A 20018-nucleotide genomic window follows, 5' to 3' on the forward strand; every position below is an offset into this window, starting at 1 on the left:
TAGGTTCTGTTCATTTGATTAACACCAAGAGTGATGGAGCAGTGAGTGTGATCAGAGTCATAGAGTCTGAAAAATATCAATATCCAGCAGCAGGTTATTGATAACATGGCAGTTTAGCCCCATTATTACACCTAACCATGGAAAGAATGACAAAAATATGTTCAAAAGTCAGTCAAGTTTAGTGTGTTGCTCTTCAAATGTTATAGTTCTTTTTAAGCATTTTAACTTCACTGTCAGATGTTCTTTGGCATATTGTTAATATATCACATAACACAGAAAATTACATTATAATCAATCCGAAAATCTTTCAGTACATCAAGAAAAAGAGTGGTTAATCATCACTTTTAGTTTAAGGTTGTAAAAGTATCTTTAAAAATCTCATATAGGTTTGCAGCTGTAAATTCACACAGCGCCATAAACACTGGACAATTATGAGCCATTAATATGTTTGAATGTGTTAGTTTCAAAGACCCACACAGATAAAGTGTTGACTGGCTCATGAACTCCCTGACCTCAGATTTTCCCGTCTCCAGCTGTGCACACACCATCCTCTCTGCTCTCTGCAGATGTGGAAAGCAAGCAACAAGTCCTCTTTGCAACCGAAATGTGACGAAGGATTTCACAGTGCAAAAGCATTTCAGGTTTTTTTGTGTGGGTTTTTTTTGTTTTTTGTTTTTTTTTAAACTCTGCCTCTGAAGTGTTAAAAGCAACCAGCTGAAATTGCCATTTTCACCTGTGGTGCCTGGCCTTGAACGAGGCCTTTGTGGCGTATTTCTTCCAGGTCCATAATACCCAACCTTTATTTCACACATTTGTGCCAGCACGCCGCTTTTCCCTCGCTTCCTCTCCCCTCCCTTGTTTTCTCAGCCTCCTTTTCTTTTCTTCCCTCCAGCCTCACTGCGTCTGGAAGCTGCTGAAGAGCTGAATGGTCAGAGCCAAGATGAAGTCATCATGTCTTTATATCATTATATTCTCCTTTTACCTTTTTTAGTCACAGAAAACCCATAAGGGTGGGGCGCCGGGGCATAGATTGGCTGTTGATGGGAACAACATACACACACACACAGACACACACACACACACACCCTTTAACCCTGCTATGTGCCCACTCTTGCTCCTCCAGCAGGCCCAGTCCTTTCCATCCCAGTTCCCTCACTGTTTCCATGACAGAGCTTCTTTAAATGGGCACAGTCACATTTTTTGGAGGGAGGGGGGCGGGATGGTGTTTAAGGTGATGCTGACATTCGGTGGATAATACACCACTTTATGGTTACTCAGGAAATAATCATTGCTTGTGTGGTGCAGTATGTCCATGTGGAAAAAAAATCTTTGAAGGTTCACCAGCTTTCATTTGGAAAATGCTGGTTTGCCTTTTTTCACCTTCCCTTCATAGCCAACAGAAGACAACAAAGACTACCTGTGCTGTCTAAACCCGCCCCTTAATAAACCAGTGCTCAGCCTGTTTGGTAAGAGTGTAAATTAGGTTATTTATTGCAGCTACAACTGTCCAGTTGCAGGTTTTTGAGGAACTGCTCATCCAAACATGAATGAGTGATTTGAGTCATTTGACACAGGAAACCAAATATCATGTTTGAGTTGAGAGGTTTCATGTTAGAATTAGGCTCGGGCTCCACATTTAATTCGGTTCAATTTGCACTTGGCGGCAGCAGGAAGGAAAAACTCCCTTTTAACAGGAAGAACCTCCGACAGGAGCAGACTCAGGGAGGGGCGGAGCCATCTGCTGCGACCGGTTGAAGTTCAGGGAACTGAGAGAAAAGACACACTATTATAATCACTAAACTTAGGGGTAAGAGGTTGAATCCAAACAATCCAAATCATTGATAGTTTGTCACCTTCATAACTATTGTGTGCTGGGATGATGTAAAGTTAGTGGTGTGGCGGCTGTAATTAACTAGTGGGCTGCCCAACTGCGATAATTGGAACTGGAGCATTTTTTTTAGTTGGCTTGCTAGTTGGCACAGACCTTAAAGAGGTTTGTGCTTCTGTTTTTATGGTAGTTCATTTATTAGCACCCACACAGTTAACTTAGAATCATGCAAATATAACAACTTCTGGCTCCAAAGGAGCGAGCAAAATGCTAACATTAAGGCTTCAACCTGTATAAAGTCGCCGCGTCCATCTTTTATATACAGTCCCTGGCTTGTGTGTCATCTCTCCACACATGTTGGAGCAGAAACGCAAAAGTGTTTTTACCCAAAATATGACAGTGGACCTCATGGCACTGCACGTACTCATGTCCTCAGCAACACACCCAACAAGTTTGGCAGAGTGTCGATCAGCTGTCCTTCAGAAAAGTCGTGAATCCGCCTAAAAGTTTTTCTAATTGATTTCGGGGGGGGGTTCTCCCAAGCGGAGCTTTTTATGGCTAAATAGCAGCGTTTTTATTTACAGCAGCACCACAACATGTTGTCATGAGAATGAGGAGCACTCTGCTTGGTGGTGCAGGGAATGTTGTTGAAGCTGCTTGCGACACACCTAAATCGTCCCTTTTGATAAAAATCTTCTGCTAACTCCTAACAAGCATCTTTTCAGCTGCTTTTCCACTCATGCTAATATATTCCTGTATGTTTGTGTGTGTGTGTATTCCCCCATAAGAACATACACTGACTGACTGTTTGCCATGGACAAACTTTCCACACCATGGCGCACACATGTTTTTTTTTTTTTGTCATTTTCAGTGTGTATGTGTGTGTATGAGTACAGGCTGAGTAAACCCCACAGTGGTTTCCAGGCCCAGGGTGAATAAAGGTGCCTTTTGTCAGGCGTGGGGTGGGTGGGGGCCAGGGAGGTGGGTGGTGTCCAGTCTGGAACAAGCATGAATGTTCCCTCAGTTCCCTCAGACATCGCACTTCCCTGCCTACTTTCACAGCAGCGCTAGAAGAGAGCGAGAGAAAGGAGGCGGTGGTGGAGGAGGAGGAGGACCTCTGGGTGGGGTAGGGAGGAGGTGAGCGGGAAGCTGGTGGGGGGGTGGGGCTTGCATCCAGCCAGTGAGCTCATTGGAACAGCGTTGTTGTTTTATCCTCCTACCGAGCGTGTAGTTTTTGGAAGGCATACGAGCCGCCGGCTGGCCAGCTCTCTCAGTCGCCCCTCAGTGCTGCAGCAGAGAGGAGCTACCCCACTACCCCGTCCTCATCCACCTTTTCTCCCCTTAACCCACACATACACCTCACTTAGCCACAGATATCACGAGGGAGGGAGGTCGAGCAGAGACTTGGTTGCGACGGTTAGGAGCACCTGTATGAGTTTTTCTCAGTTTTTCTTCACCCACCTGAGCTCTGATTGGTTTATTCACGACATGTTGTGTGTTTTTGTTTTCCACGACTTTTTTGCGATGGTGGCGACGAGGACCGAGAGAAAACCGGAGCAAAAGCAAGCTGTGAGAGGAGACACTTAAAGGTGTCCTAACCGGATTTGTTTTCTCTCTGTGTTCCCCCCCTCAGCCGTCCGGTGCTCCTGTGGAAAATGACCCTCTGGGCCCGCTGCCTCCTGGATGGGGTGAGTTTCTCTAACGCACGCACACATACACACACTTCTGCGACTGTTAACAAACTCCAGGCAAAGACGAGAATATTCTAAAATCGTCTCCAGGTGTGCTAGATTTACAGCCTGTTTGAAAAGATTGATTCTGCCTCCCTCACCGGTCCTGCAGGTAGGTTTGGCGACACCTAAACCACCTGACGTGAACCTTCGATTTAATGGTTCAATATGCACTTTCCTTATGTGCGTGCAGCTGTTAGGTGGAGGTGTTGCAAAACAGTAGCTGCATGGTGAAATTTCCCCTCCCTTTTACAGATCTCAAAGCACATTTTTGGAGATTTTAAACCTTTCTTCTGGTTCTGTGGCTATTACATTTGTCCTGAAACACTGACCTGTGAGCCAGTCAGCTGTTAATTGATTGATAAATCCCTCCACTGATGGTGATTTTCATTCCCGTGTAGAAAAGCTGGATAAAGTGTCTCATGGTTTCTTTTCAGCGCTCTACTCATTTATCACTGTACACTTTCCTTTTGCTCTGAAATCCACAAATTACAGAGGGCCGCGTTATTGATGGGGCTCTTCACTGTTGCCCCAAAAGAGCAATGTAACCGGAGCCACGGCGAATCGTTTCCCGCACATTCATTCATAAACGAACGCTGCTGGCAGCTCCCGGCCCGCCAACATTTTCACAGACTTCATCACAGCCGTGTTCTCTCCAAAAATCAAGAAAAAAAATCCCCCGCTTTCTGCCCGTGATGCCTTTTCAACATGTTGCGGTACCTCAAAACCTCAATTACATCGCTGGCTCTGATTCACTTCTTGGGCGCGCTCTTTTTTTTTTTTTTTTTTTTTTTTTCATCTGCGGTTGCTCCGATTTGAAAAAGAGAAAGATGGGAGATGGAGGAGAAAAGAAGGGAAAGTGGCAAGTGGGGTGGTTATAGTAAAGTGGGGGGTGGAGTGAGTAGGAGTTGCAATGTGAGCACTACTGTTTCTGAACCCTCCACACACTCCTGTTAATGAGAAAAAGATGTCAGACCAGCGGCGGGAGGAGGAGGATGGGGCACCAGTGTACACTCTCTGCTGTATGTCTGTGGTCACTCTGAGACACACACACACACATACACAAACACATATTTTGCTTTACCCCGGTGAGGTATTTGGATCACGCCACAGCGAAATGCCACAAAGACTCGCTGCTTTTCTCTCATAGCGGCGAGATTTTTTTCTTCTTCTCCTCTCGGTCAGGTGATCCCTCTGATCCCGTCGAGTGTGGAGTTTTCCAAGAACCTCTGAGCCCACTGAGCATGCTCCTTCTGCCCCATTTGTCTCCACAGAGAAGCGTCAGGACAATGGCAGGGTGTATTTTGTCAACCACAACACACGGACGACGCAGTGGGATGATCCTCGGACCCAAGGGTGAGACAGTGAGCTGGAAAATATCTCTGTGTGCGTGCATGTGTTGGCCTGCTTGTTAGGTGGCGTGCCGCTTTGGGTGTTTGCTCATACTCAAGACGTGGTAGTCATGCACAGTTTAGTATGACAACACAGTGACTCATCTACATTATGATATAAACACGAGTAGAGTATTATCCCCAAGAGGAACATTTATTTCACAGCCTGACATAAGTAAAAAAAAAGCAGCTTTACCTCACATTATGTTGGACACAGGTCTGATGCGCCGTTGGTCATCTCGCTCACTTTCCTGATTTTCCTCTCGTCTCACCCATACTAGTTGACCCGCTGACATTTCAGAGTTTGAGCCTTCTTTGCATCTTCTTCTGGAGATGCAGTTGTTCTCCTCAGTGTGTTAGATAAACCTTTGTTGCCATTCTAGATCTTTTCTAGAATCCTAAAAGCATGATTTTCTTCTTGTAAATTATTCATTTTTTAGCATGCAGCCAACTGATTATTTTCCCCTTACCCTTTTATAGAGTCTTTGATTCAAATTTTCAGGCTAGCCAATACACGCCCAGCAAAAACACGTTAAAAAGACAACGTTTACGAAAAGGTGAAAAGCTGTGTTCTTCTTCTTAATTTTCATCCAAAATGGTTTGAAAAGTGAAAAATGCTGTTCCTCCTCTGCATTTCGGCAAATTCCTCGGACAACAGACAGATTTAAAAGCAGGCACTTCTTAGTAAGTAGGTAAAGTTTATTTATATAGCACTTTTTAAGACAGGAATCTATTACAAAGCTGTATTAGCATCGTCACCTCTTACTGTGAGGTGGTGATGCCACTGTGCTAGCCTAGCATCCGGGAACACAATAGAAAGGAAACAGAATTCACAGGTAGATCAGGGCGACTGCTATGAAATTTATTGCGATAAAAAATATAGAGCATGTAAAAAAAAAAAAAAAAAAGTGGCGATAATGCGTTGGAGTGCATGGATTTAGTGAGAGACTCAGTCAGAACTACACAAAAGCATACAAAAAGAACAATTACTCAGATTATTATCACATGTGCACTGCTGACACCATTTATACATCCAGATTTAATTTTAAATTATCATGTTTTCTGTCAGTATCGTTGCACTCCTTAATAAGTGTGTGTGTGCATGTTTGTGTGTGTATTTGTGTCTGTGTAAAGTTGAAACCATTTCACAACTAAATAAAAGATCAATCAAATATCGTATTGAATAAATATAAAAATACACTTTGTATTTTTTAAACACGGGGTGCTAAACTTTAACTTAAACGCAACCTTGACCGTGACAAAAGTTTAGAGTTTTAGAAAACACAGAGTTGCTCAGAGACTAAAGCATCAGGGAAAGAAAACTGCTTTTCACCTTACAGCCAAACATGTTGCTTCTGTGTCCTCTAAGCGTTCTTGTGGTTTGAAGCCACCTGAATAATCAAACCTACCATTGCCATGCTCATAGGAGGTAAACTCCACTGTGGCACGCCGGCGCAGGCTTTCTGGTTTTTAGCAGCACGGGTTGGCAGGGGAAGGTATGTCAGTTTCATCCCCCGAGACGGGGCCCCTCGAGCCGGGACCGCGCTCACTGCCCTCTCCCCTGTTGCAGGATGATCAAGGAGCACCCCCTGCCCCCGGGCTGGGAGATGAAGTACACCGCCGAGGGAGTCCGATATTTCGTGGACCACAACTCGCGCACCACCACCTTTAAAGACCCTCGACCTGGGTTTGAGTCAGGGTAAATATTCTCTCAGCCCTTTCCTCCCAAAGCTGTCACAGGCCGAGGCAAAGACTTCCTAATTAAATGATCATTCGACACTTTCTCCAAAATATTTAAGTGATTTTTGCCTCGGCCTGACATAACTGCATTGAAAATATTAAGTCAAACAATCCGCTCGTTTGGTGAAAACCTGAAAATAATCTTTTTTCTAAACTCCCATCATCTTTGCTGTTCCTTTTTATCCATTACCTTTCCTTTCTCTCCTGTTTTGAATATTTCTTTGAGTCAGAGAGAATCAGTGTCACAGATGATCTCAGAAAACTCACACACACACACACACACACACAGACACACTGCTCTTCCCCTCAGCCTGTGAGTGTTTGCTTTGCCTTTAAGCAGTCTCAAATCCCACCACAGAAGTCAGGAGAATGTGCAGATGTGCGACAACACATCCACTGCAGACTGCGCTGGCATCTGTGTGGGTGTTTGTGCTTTTCTGTGTTTCTGCATGCAAGTGTGTATTTGCTTGTGTGGTCAGTGCTGAAGACGTGTGTGTGTGTGTGTGTGTGTGCATCGGCGAGCTGCTTTTCATGCAGATATTTGCACGTATTTTTAGGCTGCTATTTCACAGAGGCCTCCTTCACTGTTTTCTTACACTGGATCCTGCAGGAGTGTGTGTCCGCGGCCAGCGCTCTACTGCTGCGGTCGCCATTTCCTAACCCAAACCGAGATGTGCCTGGCAGCTCGGCAAGCACAGACCCGACGCATTAGAGGCCTCCTTCTTCTTCACTCCCCCCCAAATCATCTGTCTTACTCTACTTCTGCTTCTCAGCCTGTGTGCTGCTGACAAGGCAGATATCCACTGTGTGTGTGTGTGTGTGTGTGTGTGTGTGTGTGTGTGTGTGTGTGTGTGTGTGTGTGTGTGTGTGTGTGCGCGCGTGTGCATGCACATACAGTGGGTTGGTGGAGCTTATACTAACACAGCTGCAGGGCCAGGCTCACCTCTGTCTTTGAGACTCAGACACTCGAGGGCTGTAGAGCTGATGCAAATTAAGTATTCCTCAAAAGAGGACGCCAAGTTTCTGTTGGTCAGCTGACCTTTAGAGTTCTGTTGAAACTTGTAAAATTGACCAACTTTCTCTGTTTTCTGTGTGTGTGTGTGTGTGTCTGTGTGTGTGCGCGCGCGCAGGTCACGGCAGGGCGGTTCACCAGGCGCTTACGACCGCAGCTTCAGGTGGAAATACCACCAGTTCCGTTTCCTGTGCCATGTAAGTGTTAAATAGACTCTGTAGCCACAATAAAACTCCCCACTTTGCTCACCTTGATTATTGCAGTCTGGATCTGTTCACCCGGAGAAGGAAAAAAAAAAGCATAATTCACTCTAAGACTGGAAAAGTGTGGCCAAAAAATATATTTTCAGTTTTCTGGACGACTTGGTTTTCAGGCAGTTATTTCCTCTCTACATAAACTCAAGACAAAACATCATTTTCTTTATTAAAACTGCACACCTTTCCTCATGAGCTACAGCAGTATAGGGCCAAACTAGAGAGAAACTCTATCATTTTACACATCACAAGCATTATTGCATAGACCGATTAGACTGATTGGGAGTTGAAGGCTACATCCCCTTGTGCACATTCTAAAACTGTAGAAAGAAAACCTGTGAGATCCTGATAATAAGGGAAAAATGTCAGTTTGTGCCGTTGGAGTGCTGCCATTTTCAGTCATTACCATCATAGAAGCGCAGCTGTTTACTGTTGCAAGCCTTTAAACAGGAGAACAGAGTGCACGTTCAGAATTAGAGAGTATTTCAAAAAGGAAAGATTTTTTTGGTTTTAGCCTCATATGAAATCTTCGAGTCTTTGACGTTATTAACGCAAAGTTGGACTTTCAGTAGGCTTTTATTTTGTAGTAGACACGACTTTAGGAGCATTCACATGTTAGCGGCATGTGAACCAAACCAAACTGATTGGCAAGCGCTTTATATCTGTCAAGTGACATTTCCACTGTGACTGAACTCAGACTGAGCTAAGCCTTTGGACCACATGATGTCATTGTGGTTACGGGGAGGTCTTAGAGGGGGAGGCATCCATGGATCCACAGAGAGCTTCAGATACCGTCTCAAAAAAAGAGAAAATCTCAGGTTGCATATGTAGGCATCGTTACCAGTTTGTTTATATTTATGGTGTCTGGAAAAATCTTATTACTAGCTTCTATTTAAGCCCCCTGGATGAACTGGAGTTAGTTGGTGTGCTCCAGCATCAAACTCTTCCCATCTGTCCTGTCAATCTTCATTTAATCTCAGTGTTCTGATTCATACCCAAGAAAATTTGATGAAGATGCCGTAGCTTTATTTTAAATGTATTTGCCATTTTGTTAAAAATCTTTAAAAGTTGAATCTGGATTCTGTATGAATCCAACAGCAGTGGTGTCCATGCAAATTAGGTTTATTTCTCCAGATGAATGTACTACAAAGTAAAGTAATTTCCTCCTGTTTTAGGCACTTTGAATAATAAATGTAGGAGTCTCTGTATGTGTGTCTGTGAGCCATAGTGTTCTTCACTTTTTGCCCCTTTTTATCCTCCGTACTTCACACCCAGCAGGCTGAGACGCATAAAAAGAGAAACATCAGTAATGAGATGGTACAGATCAAGCGGTGGTGACGTGCTCTGTAAACTCTGTACCTGTTTTAAATGCTGACACATGTGAATTGTAGAAAGGGATTAGGATTGAGATTACAGAAATGTCCCAAGGTTTTCTTCTTGACTTGATGGTGGTGTTCTTTTTTCTTTTTGTAATGTGCAGTCTAATGCCTTACCCAGCCACGTGAAGATCTCCGTGTCCAGACAGACGCTGTTTGAAGACTCGTTTCAGCAGGTCAGAGACGGATGAAACACACTGGTTATTTTTCTTTGTTCTTCTAGTTTACATAATGGTAACATTTAATAACTACATCTTATCTTATCTCTGCTTTGCATTGGTGCTTTATGTTATATAGGAAAACACTATGATAAGGAATAAAAGGTTTCTGTGTGGTGAATTTTTTGAGGGCTTTTAATTTGAAAGAGTTTCTTGTATCAGGAGAATCATTTAGTTACTTTAGAAGCGAGTCTAGGAATGGCTCAAAGTGAGGCCATTTCTTGGACACCATCAACGTCTAAATAACGTGCTTTGTCATCAGATCATGAACGTGAAGCCATATGATCTTCGTCGCCGGCTCTACATTATTATGAGAGGGGAGGAGGGGCTGGACTACGGTGGCATCGCCAGGTGAGAGCAGCCTCAAACTCTTTCCTGCAGCTTCTCTTTACATCTTCAAATTCTGTCATTTTATATGGGTTTGTTAAGCTTGTTATGTAATCCAGGGGTTTTTAATGTTGGTGATGGCGTATTTCATCTGTTCCTGTTGCTTCTCGATCTTTGCACCAGCTTCCTGTTGGATAAAAACCAACAAAAAAACCAGTGGTGTTTAAATGACTGCTTTTCAAAACTTGCAATTCTCTGAAAATCTTTGTTTTCTGCATTGTGCTTCCTCCAGCTTCATTGTTTTATTTTAAAAATTGTCCTCTACAATTTTTTTGTAAGTAAAGTTTTTGAGGTCAATTTCCTGCAAGATAGGGCATCGTTACAGTTTCCATCCTGACCTGATGGTGGTAGCGTTGTCACCGTTATGATGCCTAAACCTAGACACAGTGATACCGATGTGTGTCTTTCCAGCCTGTAGATGCAGTAACATGATGTCGCAGATTTTAATCTGTTGTTTTTGTCTGAAATTGTTACAGCAACATCATTTTGATATAAAACAGCCTTTTCTGCCTTCTAGAAGTGCAGACTTGTGTGATAGTGTTGGGTTACATGTTGCTCTCTCTCTCACAACATTGCTGTCCTCCTCCATCTCTCCATCCGTCCATCACACGTGTCCATGCTGCCCGCTGCGTCTGCTGTCACTCAGGTCTTCCTCTCTGTACATGTTGTTATTTTTCCTCATTTTGTTCTCTTTGGTTTTGCATTGTGTCTCTGTCTCCGGTGTCACGTCAGTGGTTTTACCCTATGGTAGGTGACATCATGCTGTTCTACCACAGGGTAGAACCACGGACGGGATGTTGGGAGGTGTCTGCGTCCGTCAGTCCATACACCCTCCTCCCTAATATTCCCAAAGGGGAGAGGGCAGGGGCCTTGGGAGTGCTTGGTTCTGGTGCTGCAGCTGGTGGAGGGGGCCCTCATTCTCTCTAACGTGCATCCTTCCACAGTCTGTTTGTGTCTTTTTATTTAGTTCTACCTGGCTGTATTTATCCTAAATGTTATATGTTTTGTCTTCATGTAATTCATGTGTCAGATTTGGCTTGTAGGATGTGTTCATAACTATAAATGTACTTTCTATTCCCATCTAAACCACTTCAGAGTCAAAAGAAAAATCTTCTTTTTCAGCTAAAAGAGTTGATTTAGATTAATAAGTGGTCAGCGAGACCCATTATCAGAAATGAACATCATGTTAAGGATCAGCAGAATAAACAGAATTAAACTCCAACCTTATTTGGTCTTCTGTTTGATTTACATGAGGCATCGATGAGCTTAAAGAAATCATCGTGTCTACAGGACATCAATATTAAGCCGTGCCAGTGGTCTTTATGTTTGGCAGTAATTTTAGAGTTGAGCTTGGCAACACCTTGTAATTGGTTCCTGTCTTTCTGACAAGAAGATTAAAAGCAGCAAATGAGTGAAAAATGAAGACGCTGGAAGTTTAGGATGATAAATGTCGTAATTATATGCTGCCAATGAAAAAAAGCACCTCGTTCTCATGTGGGAGAAATGCTTTTTCATTTTCCTGCTTTTCTTATAAACTCCCTGTGATCATGTTCTCTTCTATTGACTGTACAGCTAGTATAGAATGTGTTTTGGTTTGTTTTTTTTTAAATAAAATTATAGTTTTGAGGTGTTAAATTTCAGTGTTGTATGTTACTGTTAGGTCCCTGCAGGATGACAGCCTCATGTCTTCCTCTAGTGCATTCACCTCCTCTTCTCTTCTTCCACAGGGAGTGGTTCTTCCTGCTGTCCCATGAAGTCCTGAATCCCATGTACTGCCTGTTTGAGTATGCTGGCAAGAACAACTACTGTCTGCAGATCAACCCAGCATCCTCCATAAACCCCGACCACCTCACGTACTTTCGCTTCATCGGTCGCTTCATCGCTATGGTGAGCTAGATTGAAATCGCACAAAAAAAACACAGTTCTTTTGTTACATCTGAGCCATTTTTTTTCTCTTGATCACCACAGACGGCAACATTGTATCCAGATGTGTTTCTTTTAAAGTGAAACCTCAGTTTAATAAACTGAAGCGACGCTCACGTTGGGAGACATTCCTCTATCGTGTTTCAATATTGCAACACGATAGAGCATAGTAATATTGTTACTTTAGCAGCAAAAATAATTAGAAAATGGATTTTACCACACGTATGTAGGCTTTGTGTGTTTAACTAACCTTTGTGATTAGAGGACTGCATTTCTAATCTTTGGTTAGCTAGTTTTGCTCACTGTTTAGAACAGATATCACATATTTTGGATTTTTCCTGAAAGTGCGTCACATAAAAGTCATTCCACAGGCTGTCAGCCGCGACTGAGGAAGTCGGGAAAGCTCTCGCTCAGAGCAGGTTTCGTTTTGAAGTTGTTTGAAGCATTCATGCACAGCTTTCTGGGGTCAACTCAAAAAAATTTGTAGGTCCCAAAGCCGACACCCTCCCCTCCATCTGCTACCCCACCCCTCACCCACACCATGACTTCACTGCCGCACCCAGCCCACACCCGGCAGCAGCTGCCTATATTTAGCCCTAAACTGCACATTGCTGACTTTCCTCACAAAGATCGTTGTCTCTACCCACTCCCAGCTCCCAAAGCCTCTCTGACTTTATTTCTCATGTCTTTTCCTTACCTGCTTTGCTCTCACTTCGGTCACCCTCTGCTCTGCCTGCACAGATGCGGTGGGCACACGGTCGGTCAGGGTCAGCAGGACAGAATAGTCTGTGACTGAGTCAGTGAGCGTCTGTGTTGTTCTTGGCTCATCGTAGCTCTGAACTCTCACAGGGTTTTTAACATTAAACAGCTCCGTCTGACTGAGTGTGCTCTCTCTGAAAACACACACACACACACACACAAAGGAAAGATTAAGATGTGGTTTGGGGCCGTTTGTGGTCGCTGCACATGTTTATGTCCACGTCTGAGTCTTAATGATTTGCGTTGTTCTTGTGCGCTCAGAAATAATTTCAGCAAAAGTGGCTGCAGTGATTTCAGAAATAAAAGCCCCATTCATTTTTTCTGCAAGTGTGATTGGCTGTTAAAGCGTTTCTAACACTTGAATGAGCTCAAACCGGCCCCCGTGTGAATCATCAGCATGGCGCGCGTCCGAGATGAAAATATGTGTAATTTGTCGGGCGTTAATTTGAAACATGTGCAACCAGAGTCCATAAAAAAACACTAATATCGCAGAATTACAGCAGGCCAAAAATAACCTCCCTCCGTCTCTGCTTTATTACATCCAGGAACTCAAACTTGCTGTATCATCAGCCTAACCCAATTACATTTTATGAAATGTGAGCGGTGAACACCAGGTGGCGTCCCTTATTGTGGTTTCTAATGTAATAAATCCTCCCTGCAGGCTTTGTATCACGGAAAGTTCATCGACACCGGCTTCACGCTTCCTTTCTACAAGCGAATGCTGGACAAGAAACCCACTCTCAAAGACCTGGAGTCCATAGATCCGGAGTTTTATAACTCCATCATGTGGGTCAAGTAAGTAATGCAGTTATGATTCCTCTGAATCTGTGCTCTCTGGCCACCTTATGCTCACAAGGGTAGAGGTTGGCATGTGAGTTAGTGTTTTAACTAATAAAAGAAATGGACAATAGGAGTCCAGGTGAATAGGTCATACTAATCCAGTTATATCCAAACAACAGAAAACTGGATGCAGGAAGTCTGAAAGTCTTAAAAATGCCTCCCAAACCATATTGATTTATCAAGTAATTGTTAAATGACTTTTAGTTGACAAACTAGCTAAAAGCTTAGCTGATAAGACTCTGAGATGCTGCTCTGTTACATGTGCTGCTGACAGTGCTGATCACAAACAGTGGAGTAGGAGCGCCCTCAGCTGGACAGACTATAAAATTTATCAGACCACCACCTAATGTGAGGTTTATACTCTAAATCAGAGATGTCAAGGTCATTTTACATCGAGGGCCACATACAGCCCACTTTGATCTGAAGTTGACTGAACGAGTGAAACTCGTATTTCTGTCAGTGTAAAGAAGTTTAAGTACAAATTTAATCCCTGAGATGTCTTAATATGAGATTAGGAAGTGCAATTTCAACAATACGTCTCAGTTTCTCTACACGATAAATGTGTAAAATTACAGAAAAGGTTCTGACAGCTGCCCAGCCTGTCCTGTATCTGTAAAACATGAAGTTTTTGTTGATTCACAGCCACTTTTATTTAATTTTATTAAGATACATTTCTAAACATGGTGAACAGAAGCATGTTTATCTGTTGCTACTTTGAGTGATAATGACTATCAGCAGGAAAATACAGGTAAAAAATTCATGCCTGCCTTTACATTTTCCAAAGGTATCCAGTGGGCCAAATTGCAGTTTTTGCCAGGCCAATTTTGGCCTCCGGGCCTTATGTTTGACACCCCTTCTCTAAATTAACAGTATTAGTAAATACATAAACATTTTTTAATATTTCTGATATTTTTATACTTAATGTATGAACTGTGACATAAAAGAGTTGGTGTCGCAGTTTGTTCCAAGAAGGCTGCTGGATTTAGGTTAGTCTTGCAGGCGGCACAGAGAGGACGAGGTACCAATGATTTTAGTATCAATATGTGTGCGTCTGTGTTTTCAGAGAGAACAACCTGGAAGAGTGCGGCGTGGAGCTCTATTTTGCACAGGACATGGAGATCCTCGGGAAGGTTTCCACTCACCAGCTGAAGGACGACGGGGAGAACGAGCTGGTCACCGAGGAGAACAAGGAGGAGTACATCAGGTCAGTAAGCAGAAATGGGGACAGTTGGGCTGATGAAGACGGATGAGCATAGAAGAAACAAGGTCTGTGGTGGAGAGCAAACCATAAAAAGCAGCCTCTCTTTGTTCACGCAGCCTGCTGACAGACTGGAGGTTCACCCGCGGGGTGGAGGAGCAAACCAAAGCCTTCCTGGACGGCTTCAACGAGGTGGTGCCTCTGGAGTGGCTTCGCTACTTTGACGAGAAGGAGCTGGAGGTGAGGAAGACTTGTATTTATTGGTATTTAGGCTTAAAATGTCATGAATCCAGCTGTTAGCAGCTTGTTTTACTTGTGCGTGTCTCCCAGCAAAAATCACACCATGTGAAAACGATGCTTCGTGTTTTGCCTGATCGCACCATAATGCCACTTATATGGGCCCCAGGGTTCCACTGAGGATTTAAAGTCACACGGATCAGGATCCCAGTGACACTCATATTTTGTGAATTCAGTGAAAGCCTGAGGCAGTTTAATCTCACACCATGTACTCAAAGTTATTTGAGTGTAAATGTCTCAACCTTTTACCCCATTAGCTTTTCTTTGAGGGATGGACCTCCCTGCACCCTTATTGAGCCGTTTTGACACCTCAGTAGAGATCAGTAAAGACGTGGTGTGACGACCATCAGAATAGTTTCCTGGGTTTTCCCAATCATAGCTCTAGTGAGCTGTATAGGCACAGACCCTCACATATGCAAACATTTTGTTCTGGAAGCAGACCTAAAACGACAGAACTCAGAAAAGAGGAACAGAAGGGAAAGAGTTCATGAGCCAAGAGAAAACCCCCCAAAACAAGCTGGTGGTGCTGATGTAAGCTTGGACTCTTTTTTTTTTCTTTTTTTTTTTTTGAAAAGTCTGAAATCTCATCCGACTTGAGCTGCAGGAGCCCCGTTTATCAGGAGGAAATTTGAGAATTTGGGCTGTAATCAGTAAAGTTTTATAAAGGACGTCAGGGTTGAAGTGTTGAAGGGTTGAAGCACACAGAGTGAAGTCACATGTGAGTAGTTTAAAGTCTAAATTTTAAAGTAATCCCCCATCTTTGTCCTTTTTGCAGCTGATGCTTTGTGGGATGCAGGAGATCGATTTGGCTGACTGGCAGAAGAACACAATCTACAGACATTACACCAAGAACAGCAAGCAGATCCACTGGTTCTGGCAGGTATGGGCCTGTAAACACACACATCTACCACGGTGATGCTCCTAGGAAAGCGCTGACCTGAGCATTTTTTCTGCAGGTGGTGAAAGAGATGGACAATGAGAAGAGAATCCGTCTGCTTCAGTTTGTAACGGGAACCTGTCGGCTGCCCGTCGGAGGGTTCTCCGAGCTCATAGGTACTGACTGAGTTTACAGGGACAGGAGCGTCCTGATTCTCCTGGTTTTAATACTGTTGTAAATAGATCTCTGCCTCTGCACGGCCTCAAAGATGTTAGTAAAGCTGGTATCTTTGTTGCATGGAGGGACCTGTGATGTTTACAGACAATAACAGGAAATTCTCAAGCAATTGTAGGGAAATTGAGCAGACATTTAGCTCCAAACCAAAGTGCTGAAAACAAAAGCTTTTCCATGCTGCTCTGGGAGATGGAAATCCCAGAGCATTTTCATAAGATATAATAAAATTACTCACTTTCTTAATCATCTTCAGTTTGAGTTTCTGCTATGCGAGTCGGCAGCATTCAGCTTCCTGTTCAGGGTTTGAGTTTTGCTTGTGTGTGTGTGTCCTGCAGGAAGTAATGGTCCCCAGAAGTTCTGCATAGACAAAGTGGGGAAGGAGACTTGGCTTCCAAGAAGCCACACATGGTAAGATGCTGCCTCATGTTCTGCTTCTCTGAATCATCCATTTATTCATCGTCTCCTGCTGATCTTATTTAGGGTCAAGGGGGCGGAGCCTGTTCAAGCTGTTATAGGGTAAAAAGCAAGGTGTTTATTGAAGCGCTCCTCTGAAAAACTTAAAAATAGCCTAAGACTAGCAAGGTTACAAACGAGAAGGACTGGAAGATGTGAGAAAAGGTGCAGCTTTACAAACCTCACAGCGGATCACCTGCCTCCATCACCCTATCCCAACATCCTCCTCTGTCACATCAGCCCCTGCATATCCTCTTTCCCTCCCACCTGGCAGCTCCCTCTTCCACATCCTGTCTTCAGTATATCCACTATCCATCCTCTGCACTCCACCATCGCAGCCTCGTCTCTCTAACTTTGTCTCAGCCTGAGCTTTTCCTCTGATGTACTCCTTTCTAATCCTGTCCACTTAACTCACTCCCAATGAAATTCTGAACATATTCAGCTCGGCCTCCTGTTATTTTGTCATCATAGCAGCTCTCGCAACAATCTTATGAACCTATCCTTCTGTAATAAATCACCCCTGACACCCATCTCCACCCTGCCTGCACTTTCTTCTTCACCTCTCTCTACTTAAATCACTTTCCTTAGATTACAGTCTTTTCACAGTACAGAGAGCTGCCGCTCTGAGGCTAAAATGAATGTACAAAAAGACATCTGATAGACAGATCAGCAGATTTAACTAAACGTCTTAAAGTGGACTCATTTCACTCGACTTCCAGCTCCAGGTTTTTATTCTGGGACTCTACTAGAGCAGCTTTGCATAATTTAGAATCCTTCTTCATGTTGTAGATGGTCTCTGTGCAGTCCCTCAGGTCATCATCTGTCTGAAACGAGCAGCTATTCCTGATAAATTCACTTTTTTAAAGTCACACAGCATTCAGAACCTCCCTGACAAGAGTCACATTTTTTATGCATGTTTTACCATCTCTGGACCGCCCCTCTGTCACCTTCACCTCCTGGATTAGTATCAGGAGAAGACGCTTGTATCTTAGTGGTAACGCTTCTGCTACATTTCGAAGGGAATTCTCGTTTTAAAGGAGAAAGAAAAAGACTGTTGAAATTTAAGGATGTGGACTCGGACAGGATTTCAGCTGCAAAAGTAATTTCAGCTAAAAATACACATGATCTAAAATGAATTAAAACCACTGAGCAGGGCAGGTAGGATTAAAACGGTCCCTACAGGGGGAAAAATAAAAATCAGGATTTCACTTCCTCTGTTTGAGCTGTGAGCGGCCTGGGAGTGTTTAAAAAAATAGATAAATGTCACCCTGATGTTCCATCTGTAAATCCACGCTGAGGTGTAACTCTGTCTCCTCCTCCTCAGCTTCAATCGTCTGGATCTGCCTCCCTACCGAAGCCTGGAACAGCTCAGAGAGAAGCTCCTGTTCGCCATCGAGGAGACGGAGGGATTTGGACAGGAGTGAGGCGAGGCGAGGAGGCAGAGACGGACGACACTTAAATCGACGAATAGTTTTTTGTTATTGGTCTTATTTTGCGTTTGTTTGTTAATCACAGGGCTGAGGAGTCACCTGTCAGCTAAACAAGCCCTCACCTGGGCGAGGATCATGTTAGTGAGCTAGTGACCTGAATCATGGGATCAGGCTTGAGGCACAGGAACACAGAAGAGTGAATGCTTATGTGTGTGTGGGTGTGTGCGTGGTTGTTCATGTTAATGCCATTGTGTATTTGCATATAAATGGTGTGTATGTGTTTGGATTAAACAGGATGATTCCCCCCCCCCCCCCCCCACTTTACTCACTGCTTAGAACCGCACCAAAACCAGACGACATGATAGTTTTAATGTCAGCAGCGACTCACAGCGACAGCACAGCTACCCGCAAATGCAGTATAACATATCTACCAGAGAGACGTACATTTTAAGCATATTAAAGCAGCGAGGCAGCAGCGTGTGAGAGGAAGCTGTTATCGTGAACTAGTGCGCCTCTATTACAGAGGTCAGAGAGATGAGATGCGATTTTATTTTTTATTTTTTCTGTTAATTGTGAAATTCAGCCGATTTCTCCTGTATATAACTCAAATAAATGAGATTTCAGTCATAAGATGTTTGGGTGAGGCTTTCTTTTTAAAATGCTCAATCCAGTTTGAGTGATGTAGCTTCAGCATTAATTGGTTTACTGTTCCATGCAAACAATTCGAGCCACCCTTTGTTTCTTTATTATCAGATTTTCTTTTTTAAAGTGCTCTTGAGCAATCGTTCTGCAGGCTTTCTGAAGGTTTTTTACAGCTTTTCTTTGGACACTGGCGGCTTTTTCACTTGAACCTGATCATTTCTTTTGTTTGTTAAGCTACTTAACACCGAACTCTGAGTCATTCAAGAATAAAAAGGCACCTAACTCAACAATTGAACCAGTACCAGACAACTTGGCAAAGAAACATTTTAAATGGTATCTTTAGGCACTTTGGTACTAGGAGCATGTTGCAAAGACACATAATTTGTTCCCATTTCTTTTGTTGAATTTATGAAAAATATCAACGATAACACAGTTTGACAAACACAAGCAAACCTCCCACACTATCAGTCATGGAGTGGCCTCTCCAGAGCTCGGATCTCAATATTATTGAAGCAGTGTGAGATCATTCTGACAGAGGACGGAACAAAAAGGCAGCCGACTTTCAAACAGGAGCTTTAAATGTCCTTCAAGGAGCCCAGAGAACTATTCCTGAAGAGTGCTTAAAGAAATAACATGAAAGCAGCCTCAGAGTTCAATCTATGGTGAAGAGTAAAGGTGGTCATCCCAAATAGAGACTTTCAGGCTCCTTAGAATTGTACAGAATTGTACTGTTTTTGCCTTATATACTGTATTTCCAGTTGTAAATATGTTTGCACCCATGAGGGGCGGCTCGAGACTTTTGCACAGAAATTACATAATGATTGTAAGTCATTATGTAAAGTGTATATAACTGCTTTACAGAGGAAAATTCAAATGATGATGGAGGTTAGCAATGTCCAGATGTCAGATTTGAACTTCACAATAACAATATTGTACTGTTGAAGAAAGACAAAATGATAACCTTACTCAAATTTTATTTTTATGTGTGGTTTATGATTAATTACACAAAATAGAATATTTATAAAAACATGCTTTACATAGAAAAATTCACCATGTCACAATTGCTGTCGTGATTGCCATCATTAGTGTGTTTAAAAAAATAATCAACGATATTATTGAAATGTTTAGGGAAAATTTAAAAAACGAACCATCTCTGTAGCTTTGTTTGTGGTTTTTGTTTTTTAAAAATCGAATAATAAAAATAATATTTTAAAGGTGTTTTACATTGATTATCTAGGTTAGCGGTGTCACCCCTTTACTGACAAGTTTCCTGAGACGACCTGAGGAATGTTGACATATGTTATTTCACTGCCTTTGTATCCACAAGCTAAGAAGGGGATTACACTCTGCCTGGGCCGCCCAGTTAGAGCTCAGCCCGAAGCAGTTTGAGGTTTGGCCGACTGGGTCACAATAATTGAAAATGCATGTT

At 43.1% G+C, this 20018-nt stretch overlaps 1 protein-coding gene across 2 annotated transcripts in view; it reads left to right on the top strand.

Annotated features, from left to right (window-relative positions):
• wwp2 (WW domain containing E3 ubiquitin protein ligase 2) overlaps positions 1–18597 on the top strand; it is a 60890-nt gene extending 42293 nt beyond the window's left edge. Inside the window, exons 11-24 of one of the 2 annotated variants that reach the window (XM_063477632.1) lie at positions 3462–3516; positions 4833–4914; positions 6520–6648; positions 7820–7898; positions 9436–9507; positions 9812–9900; positions 11664–11823; positions 13280–13413; positions 14522–14662; positions 14776–14896; positions 15729–15833; positions 15910–16006; positions 16400–16472; positions 17842–18597. In XM_063477632.1, the coding sequence (XP_063333702.1) occupies positions 3462–3516; positions 4833–4914; positions 6520–6648; positions 7820–7898; positions 9436–9507; positions 9812–9900; positions 11664–11823; positions 13280–13413; positions 14522–14662; positions 14776–14896; positions 15729–15833; positions 15910–16006; positions 16400–16472; positions 17842–17941 (1437 nt within the window). In that variant the 3' untranslated portion in view covers positions 17942–18597. The remainder of the gene's footprint in view (positions 1–3461; positions 3517–4832; positions 4915–6519; positions 6649–7819; positions 7899–9435; positions 9508–9811; positions 9901–11663; positions 11824–13279; positions 13414–14521; positions 14663–14775; positions 14897–15728; positions 15834–15909; positions 16007–16399; positions 16473–17841) is intronic. The other variant, XM_063477633.1, reaches the window with a different exon arrangement.
• Positions 18598–20018: the final 1421 nt, after the last annotated feature.

This window comes from Pelmatolapia mariae, linkage group LG7 (assembly GCF_036321145.2).
Source record: "Pelmatolapia mariae isolate MD_Pm_ZW linkage group LG7, Pm_UMD_F_2, whole genome shotgun sequence".
NCBI lineage: Eukaryota > Metazoa > Chordata > Actinopteri > Cichliformes > Cichlidae > Pelmatolapia > Pelmatolapia mariae.